Source organism: Lactuca saligna, chromosome 3, assembly GCF_052625555.1.
Source record: "Lactuca saligna cultivar CGN05327 chromosome 3, ASM5262555v1, whole genome shotgun sequence".
NCBI lineage: Eukaryota > Viridiplantae > Streptophyta > Magnoliopsida > Asterales > Asteraceae > Lactuca > Lactuca saligna.
Window position 1 is genome coordinate 155,977,711 of NC_136419.1, and position 9,790 is coordinate 155,987,500.

At 32.7% G+C, this 9,790-nt stretch overlaps 1 protein-coding gene across 2 annotated transcripts; it reads right to left on the reverse strand.

The window, feature by feature from the left end:
- Positions 1-530: 530 nt before the first annotated feature.
- On the reverse strand, positions 531-7,217 carry LOC145037388 (nuclear poly(A) polymerase 2-like). 2 transcript variants are annotated; one of them, XM_078986038.1, is made up of 13 exons: positions 7,060-7,217; positions 5,800-5,975; positions 5,422-5,499; positions 4,744-4,851; positions 4,535-4,597; positions 4,290-4,451; positions 3,929-4,042; positions 3,769-3,831; positions 2,826-3,155; positions 2,436-2,600; positions 1,148-1,633; positions 842-918; positions 531-748 (listed from the first exon to the last, which is right to left on the reverse strand). In XM_078986038.1, exons 2-13 carry the CDS (start codon positions 5,944-5,946, stop codon positions 724-726), a joined length of 1,818 nt encoding a protein of 605 aa, XP_078842164.1. In that variant the 5' UTR covers positions 5,947-5,975; positions 7,060-7,217; the 3' UTR covers positions 531-723. The 2 variants fall into 2 exon arrangements, with proteins under 2 accessions (XP_078842164.1, XP_078842165.1); XM_078986039.1 differs by having other exon boundaries at positions 5,800-5,964; positions 7,060-7,182.
- Positions 7,218-9,790: the final 2,573 nt, after the last annotated feature.

A 9,790-nucleotide genomic window follows, 5' to 3' on the forward strand; every position in this document is an offset into this window, starting at 1 on the left:
TTATTGTTATGTGTTTGGTACCTACTGTTTGTTTTTGTTACGCGTTTGGTCCCCATCTTACCAAAAAATATTATTATTTAAATAGGAAAAATGATGGAGTAGGTAAGGTAAAATGATGGGGGTAAGGTTGAAGGTGTGTTTATTTAAATAAATTAAAAAATCAAAGGTAAAATAGTTTTTTTTAGATAAAACATGAACCAAACACATAACAAAAACAAATAGGGACCTTCCAAGTTAAAAAAATAAGTTAGGGACGAAACACACAGATTACCCTAAACCATAGGGACCATTCGTGTAATTTACTCTTTTTTATCTTATATTTTTACTTGATTCCATTAAGAAAGTAAAAAAAAAAAAAATACAACTCAAATGGAATCATTCATAGGTAACAACATGTTAAGTATATGGACCATGAAAATCCTAAACATCTTGTCCACATTTTTGTATTCATTTGCTTATAGTTTTGCAAGATTGGATTGGTGTGATGAGAATAATTAAAGAAAACTAGGTAAAACTAACAAGATACAATGTGATAATAACGTTTTCTACGATAAACACGATTCAATTCATTACATTCCAAAACCATAACAAAAGAAAGAAAGAAAAAAAAGTTGCAAGGTTTAAAATTTAAAATTTAAAGAACAAGCCCTCATTTTTGGTAAATTACATACTACAACTCCCAAGTTGTCAATACTAAAAGGTCACACTTCTGCTCTCAATAACTTAAGCCGTTGATTCCAAGCTCAACCTGCCACAAAAAATAAATAAAATATCATTTGAAAATAAAGCATTCGGAAGCTGAGAAAAGACGTAAATGTCCTCCTACAGAGAGGAAAGATACCTTATTGCAGATGGCTGCATTGATTCGGGATTTGCTCCATCTTCGGACTCCAATACCACCTTTTGTGTAATTGAAGACTGTAGACAAAATATAAACCAATATGAATAAGTCCATACACTCCATTATCATGTTTCATTACCTTGTAGAAATGGAGATAAAGTTCATAAATCATAAAGATTTTTTATACTTCCTCAATTCCATCGCACCAAACACCATCTGTTTTTGTTCCAATAATCTTATCTTCTCACACAAGGACAGAAAAGTAAACATAAAACAGTAGAAAATTCCTCAAGTTAGAAAACCGACCTCACAAGCAAGATCTTCAATTCCGGAGTTCACCGGAATGCTACTCCCTCCAATCCCCACACATTCCGGGCTCCCAAAAGACGTTTTCTTCGGTTTCCCATGTCCAGAAGAAGCATCATGTTTCCTCTTGAAACGCTTCTCAGATGAAGGAGAGCTTGAGCCTTCAGGAGTAGTAGTAGTAGTAGTATGCCTTAATTGTCTTTGACGTTTATACCCTTCAGGGAAAATGTATGCAGGAAGTTGTCTCCTACGTACATGAGACACAAAAATGTCCATTCCAGGTCTCCAAAGGTTGTAACTGTTTACCCCTTGCTTAAACTCATCTACAGTTGCCCGGATATCAAATTGTTGACCTTCTTGAACTTTGACTCCAGGTTGCCTTTGAAGACCCATAAAAAAAGCACAATGGGCACATGGTTTTGATGTATCGATGTATTCGTTTGGGAAAGGGTGGCATTGTAACATCCCGTCTGTATCGCGTTCGATCTGAAAAACCATGGAAAATGGAAACACGGATTAGACATCTTTTTGACCATTTTACCCTTTGTATTGCGTTGGATCCGAAAAGTGTGAACAAACAACGAAGACTGTTTCTTTTTGCAGTTGTTGGTAGTAAATGATTATTTTACCCTTTGATTTATTGTACAGAATCCGAACAGATACAAAGGGTAGAATGGTCATTTACAGTCATTCAGACAGCTAATTCGCTAAAAACATAGAAAACGAAAAGAGATTAGACATTTTTTTTTACCATTTTGCCCTTTGTATCGCATTCAATCTGAAAAGTATGAACAAAGACTTTTCTTTTTTGCAGTCGATGACTGTAAATGACCATTTTACCCTTTGTATGACTTATTGTACGGAATCCAAACAGAGGGTAAAATGGTCATTTACAGTCATTCAGACAGCTAATTATCTAAAAGCAGAGAAAACGAAAACAGAGACTAGACAAGCTTTTGACCATTTTGCCCTATGACTTATCATATGGAATCCAAGACATGAAGAATAAAATGGTCATGTGGACTCATTCAGACAGTTTATTCACAAAAACCCATATAAGATTATGATAAATTATAAAATAAAAAAACATATTCATTTAAAAAAGATTTGTGACATTAAAAAAATAACATAAATAGAATGGGTTATATTAGAACAGAAACTAATAGTCAATTCCATTCCATAGCATCAGAGAAAACAACCGGCTCTTTAGATTCCAATTCCATTCCTTCTCTGATTCCATCATACACAAAGTAAAAAAGTTTGAAAGATGAGAAATATGAATTAAGACCTTCAAAGTAAGCAATCTAAGGCGAGATTCAACCCATCCCCTCCATGCAAGAAGATCATCCGCATCTGCAGCTACAATGTCTACCTGCAAGTAGTTTTTATACGACTCGAAAAAAAGAGAAGGCTCAAACAGACAGCTCCAATTTGCTTTGTTCAACTCAATCTCCTAAATTTCATCCAAAAAGAAACAACATCAATAGTAGACCAAACTGTGCAAAAAGACATAAATGCCCCTTGTCACTGAAAATAGCCCTAGAAAACTTGTCCAGTCCTTTCTAGGGCTATGATGAGAGAGAGAGAGAGAGAGAAGGGCATTCAATTCAAGTCTTTTGTCCACTCAGATCAAACAGGGGCAAAAAGGTAAAATTATGAGAGTTTTTGTTAGTTTTACCTCGCAAACCTTATTTCCGAAAAGGAACTGCTCCACCATAACACGAAGGGTACTTGCGGAAACATTGTAGCTAGAGTTCATGCATGGGTATGCGGGAGTGATGATGGGCATGAGATGGGTTCGATCACGGGACCATTTCCGTGGGTCCCACACGTTAAATCCAAGATCATCCTCTTCGATTGGGCATAGCATGACAGGGTTTGGCCAACGCCAGTTGGTATAGACTCTGAAAAAACGGGAAACCAGCATACTAGGTATTGCATTGGGATAAAGCTGGCATACCTGAGCAACTAAAAGAGCCCAATTCACTCCACCAAGAAATCCAGTAACCTAAATCAACAAACAAACATCACTCATAATACAATACAATACAATACATAACTAAATTACACTTTAATCATCATTACAAGGAGGTTTCTCACAAATCATCCACAATGATCAATATGGAGATGGAGAAATCAAACAGTGAATTATGAACTTAAAGCCTTTTACAATCGTGTCTGTCTCAAGGACTAAAAGTGTTATAAAAAAAGTGAATTGTGGAAGAAAAGGGCAAAAAGATTCTTTTTTGGACCATATCCAGTAAGGATCACTTTTTTGTCCCTAATTCAATGTTTCATAAAGCTTTTAGTCAATGGGACATACCCCATTTATAAGCCTGATAGCATGCCTTACAGAAGAGGGCATTTAGGTCATTTACCACCACTTTAATCATCATTACGGAGAGAGGATTTTCAGAAACTATCTCTAATTGTCAGTTATAGGGCCTTTCAAAATCATCATCAAGGAGAGGGGGATGAAATGACCGACATACGTGTTGTGAAACAGTGAATTAGGGACGAGAAAGAAAAATTTTGATATAGCATAGGGACCAAAAGTGGAACTTACTCAAAACACAATTCAACACACACAAAAAAAAAGTAGCATAAAATCAAAACCTTACATTAGAATAAACGCCACGCCTCTTAGCCCAAAACTTTAAGCATCTAAGTGTGGTGCAGAAGTTCTACAAATTTTTAAAGGCAGATGAATAGATGTCAAATACCAATAATGTAAGCATCTAAGGGTATTTATATATATATTATATGGAATATAATACATGCCTCTACATTTGGAACAAGTTTAAGTATTTGATCAGCAACCCGACATCCATTAAGACTTCGAACCGTTTTCTCATCAGTGTTGTACAACACAGAATTTTGAGAGATGTCCAAATCCTGTCACAAGTTAGTTTCACAAACAAAAAAACCAAACTCAAACACACAAAACAATACAATACAATACAATTGTTTCTACCTTATAGTTATATCACTAAATATTCACATCATAAGAATAACATACTAGAACCAAAAACATAACAGTAATAAATCATCATATGCTACCAGTAGTATTTCTATCAAATATACCACATAACATCAAAATATAGGGGCAAATAAGTAAATGTGGAAGTGGAAAGGAAATTACTTCTGGAACAATCAATAGAGATACACTGGCATAAAGAAGATCAATGGATATTCCTTGGAATTTGAACTTCATCACAGGAACATGTGCATCATTAACTGGCTGAAGATCCGATACTTCTTCCATCTCCAACAGAATATTATGCAATATAACAAAAAAATCATGCTGATAAGAAGAAATTGGGAAAATGGTTAAAACATATAGATATGAATACATCCATCATAAATGAGATAAATTCATTAAATCACCTCTCGAGTAACATATGAGGGCCCAATGCATAGTGTATCAATATCAGCATTAGGACCATGTACCTGTAACAAAAATGCCTCAGTCTTTTATCATGATTTCTTCTTTTCATTCTCAAAGACACACAAAAAAAAAAAAAAACTGTAATATTGACCTTTTATGTAAATAAATAAAAAAGTTAAAAGGGAAATAAAGAAGTAGACACTATTACCCCTAGGCGATAAGACCCAAAGGTACGTACAATACCATTTGCCTCCTCAACCATTTTTTCTGTGTACCCTTTTTGGCGTGTTAACTGCTTCACCCAATCTTTAATAATCTGGAACAAATTACAAAACAAATGTTTCAAAATGATGATTCCAAAATAAATGATTACTACTTACTGCAATGTGTCCCAGATTCCTAAATGTTATATATCCAAACTGATTACAAAATTATGGAAGGAGGTGTAGTGATGAGCATATTATGTCTTAAATAGAATATGGCTACAAATACAATGCAAGAAATAGTAACTTTAGTTTCGTATTTATGTTGCAACATTCTACTTTCAATATTGTTCTTATTAAAGAGCTATACTTGAAAGTTAAAACATCTACCCGATTAAAAACTTGTACTTTAACAAAGAAAATATCTTATTAGGACATTATACGGAGAAAAATATACTTAATTATAGCAGTGAATAATGTTTTATACTTTTGTATTTGGAGGAAAATGCTATAATTTGTTAGATTTTTCAATGTAGAGTGTTTTGTGATGGGATCAAGGGAAGAAATGCAAGTAGGATGCTGAATTAAACGATTCAATGAAAGTAAATTGCTATTTTTTTTTTTTGCGTTTAACCTCATAGAATATAGCAAATAAATACAAGAGGGTTAAATTAGTCAATTACCTGATCCAGACGACGAAGAACCTCTTCTCTCCTTGCGGTTTCTTCCATGCTCTCGTATATCCCTGACTCCATCAAAAGCTTACAACAAAAACAAGGAAAACAATCATTGAAAAGTTAAGAAGAAAAACTTGGACATAAGTAACAATATAAATTTAAGGCAAACCTCAGAAAAAACCATCATATGTTTGTTTAATTCTTAAAGAAAAAAAAAAGCACTATATGATTTTTTTAGTGCATTAAAACCACTATACTTTCTGAAAATCTAATTTAAGGCTTTCTAACCTCAGAAAAACCCAATCTATTTTAGAGTTAAATGAAAATATGTTGGGTTTTCATAAGGTTTTCCTAAATTTAATTGAAGAAAAAAAAAGTGTATACCTTTTCCAAGAGTGCATTCCTGTGAAGGTCAGCCTCAGTGGGTCCCGCATATGATATTGGGTTCATGACACCATACTTCTTCTTCACTTCCGCCTTCTGTGACGGTGGTGCTGGTGAAGAACCATTTTCTTTCTCAGACCCCACCATCTCAAAGCAACCAAAACTCTACAACAAACCTAAATGAATAACAAACTGACATGTTTACCTAAATATGGAATATAACAAACTAACAAACACTTAGAGGCACCAAAATCACACTAAATCTAAGATTGGAATTAACAGGTTGTAAAGAAAGTAATACAACAAAACATAATGAACTCATAAAGGCTGGCTGCATTTTCATCTTTGTATAGCCATTACTACAAAATCAACATCGACAGTTATCCATTTCTACTGGTATGTTTCATAGCAAAAAGTAAACTTGTTATGAGTTACATGGCATAATCATGGGTCATGATAAGATAACATGTTGTGAAAAATTACAACAAACATGAGGAAATGGAATGAAAAAAGTGAATGATGTTAAATTTGTAAAAAGTTTAGAACTTAGCACAGAAGCCTCATTTCCCTGACTTCCTCTATTAGGTCATTGTTAATGCATTAAGTCAAAAAGAAACACTCATGTATTCATTGAGTCAAAAGAAAAAGGCACCTGAGTAAAATATGCAAAAGGTTTGCATAAAAGGATGCTCCTAAATCTATAGGAGTTGATCAGTTGAACCTCTTTAATAATGTCAATGGGGTTTTACCTCTTTGTATTTCATATTGCTTTCTGTTTGGCCTAAACAAACTGGTATGGGATAGAATGCAGTTAATTCAACCTTGTCTAGAGGATTCTTAAAACCCAGTTTTGGCATCAATATCAACATCCAACGGTTTTTGTGAAATTCAAACCCTAGGTTTTTCACCTTAAAATGCATAAACATCCATTGCCATTTATTATGCCCTGAAAACCTAGGAACTAAGGCTGATAAACCTCAAAAAGAACCCTAACGAACAACTTCGGCAAAAGTAAATCAAAATGCCAAATAAACAAACTCGAATTACCAAATTGAGTCTAATCAAGCTACCGAACTTAGTAAAATTTACCATAAAACAGTTTGGTTGAGAAATTAAAATAAAGGCGCTAAAAAGTTTGGGCAATCACTCACCTGAATCATATCTAAACCGCTACTAACAATTAGGCATGCATAGAAACAGAGAAATGGATCTAAGCGCCATTTTTTCTAATGGAAAAACAGAAAGATATTCGTGGGAAACCTGAGGGAGAAGGACGTCATCTGGTGCATTGTAGACAAGCGGTGAATCGGAATTGGAACCGTCCTGAGGTTGAATTTTCCGGTGGTTTTTCTGATTTGAGTTTTGCGGACTGAAGTCAAAGTCTTAATTGCATCGATTTGTGTCTTAGCTGTGTACCTTTTCTCATTTCAATCTGTGTAGTGTTCTTATTCTTATATTCTAAGCTTACCCTTCTTCTTTATCTTTTTCAACTTTGGCCACGATTGTTTTGTTTTTTCTACAAATAGCCTTTTCATGTGCAATACTTTGACATTAAATTTTACATATTATCTCTTACTTAAAGTTATTTGATTTTGATAAAAATACTTCTAATTTACAAAAAAAAAAAAAAAAAAAAAAAGAAGGTTAAATTAGACAGGACTCACGTGTTCCTAAACTAAGTGAATGTAGGTTTTAAAATTTATCTTTTTTTTCTAAATTATAACAATAGGTATAGATATAAAAAATAATAATAATAATAATAATAACTATTTTATTATTTTTAAAGAAACTACCTAATGATTTTTGAAAAAAAAATATCAATGAGCCCATATTTTTTATAACCAATAAACATTTTATATAGCCTAATGTCTCAGTTTGTCTGCGCTTATTTAAACTAAGTGAATGTAGGTCTTAAGATCTATTTTTTTTTTAAATTATAACAATGGGTATAGATATAAAAATAATAATAACTATCTTATTATTTTTCTGCGTGTATCTAAACTAAGTGAATGTAGATCTTAAGATCTATCTTTTTTTTTAAATTATAACAATGGGTATAGATATAAAAAAAATAATAATAATAATAATAACTATCTTATTATTTTTAAAGAAACTACCTAATGATTTTTGAAAAAAAAAATATCAATGAGCCCATTTTATAACCAATAAACATTTTATATAGCCTAATGTCTCAGTTGTCCATCTAAAATTAAACAAAAACAAATTGGAAACGTCATTCAAGGATTTAGCGACTTTCACGGCTTTAAGTATTCAATTGTTTCTCCTACCGACTTCCATTCACCAGTCGTCGTCCAGCCATGTCATCAGCTAATGCCTAGTCGCCCTTTGTTGTTGTCATCCCCACCACCAAACCACAACCAATCCACTTGTTTACAACCCAACTCGCCACCACTAATACTTTTAGTTCTTTCATATTTTTAATTTCATTTACATTAGGAACCACATGGTTTTGGCAATGTTTTGAAACCGAATCGTAGACTGAATTGGACGTCTAACTGATTTGATGGTTCAATTGGTCTCCCCGGTCTCAAAAACTAAAAAAACAGACTATGTCATAATTATATTATTATTAATTTTAATTATATAAAAATTACCAAAAATGAATAAAAATTAATTTCCAATATTTCCGGTTCAACCAGATCGCTTTTTATCGGTTAACAAAATGAGCGGTTTTTTGGCCTATAAGAACCAGTTTCGGGATCGGTTGAACCAGCCGATCCTGGTTTTCAAAACATGAGTTTTTGGTTCTAAATTCACAACTGGTGTCATTCGTAGGTATCTATACGAATCATGTATCATGTATAACATTGATGAGGTAATCACAATCTTCACCATGCAAATAAGAAGATACATAAGCCCCAACATGAGTTATTACTTATGAATTGTTATTCATGGCAAGTATTTTGGAATATTATTTTAAGAGGAAACAATGGAACTATGCAACTTGTTTCATATTATTAACCAACTTTTGTTTGTATTATTTAGGTTAATGATTAGAAAGGAAAGGAGTGTAAAAAAATATTTGAATACTTACAAAAGTGGTGAATATTTCATTTGTATTTTGACAACTATTATTTACCATGGTTTATAAAGGAAATGAGTGTAAACAGTGATATCAATCACTACTTAAATATGAGATGGTTAAAGTGAAGGGGCAACCACATGAGTTTTGTATGACAAAAAGATCCGATTAAACTTAATGGAAAATTCTACATAGTTGTTGTAATGCTAGCTTTATTGTATGGATCTAAATATTAGCCACTAAACACGAAAATTGTATCGATTAAGATGTTATCATCGAACATGAAAAACTACTAGGATCGATATTGATCCTATTGATTTGAGGTAAGGAAGATTGTGTCGGTTCATACATATCCAATTAGAAAATTTGTAGTTACAGTTAGGAAAGTATAGAGATTATACATGTTGTAATATTTGGAGGAGATGACACCCTGAGAATGAAGCGGGAACATAGTGTAAGGTTAGACTTAAACAAGTTGGCTCTTATCAATGACATGATCTCACATAAAAGAGTGTTACGTCTTAGAATCAGTGTAATAGAGTAGTGCAAACATGGTTTAAGTACTAATTTCCTTTCATACTCTTTGTGGCTTCCATATAATATTTATTTCTTACTTTTTACCTATTTACTTTCAAATTTTTATTGCTAGTATCTATTTAATGATGTACTTTTTATTTATTTATTTTTTAAATCTTTCACTATTTTATTACTTATACATGTATTTACTTATTATTTTCCTCTCTCTACTCCTAAGTCCCAACATTTATATTAATAATTGTTTTTTAGCCACCTACCATTTTTATTGACCATTATGGGTGGATATTTTCGTATTCAAATGCGAGCTAATATTTTATCCATGTTGAAATTCATCGATCAAAGCATTCTTATTACCTTTGAGTAAAGGCTCAATATCTAGGTATTGCATTCCCTTTACCTCATTATATATAT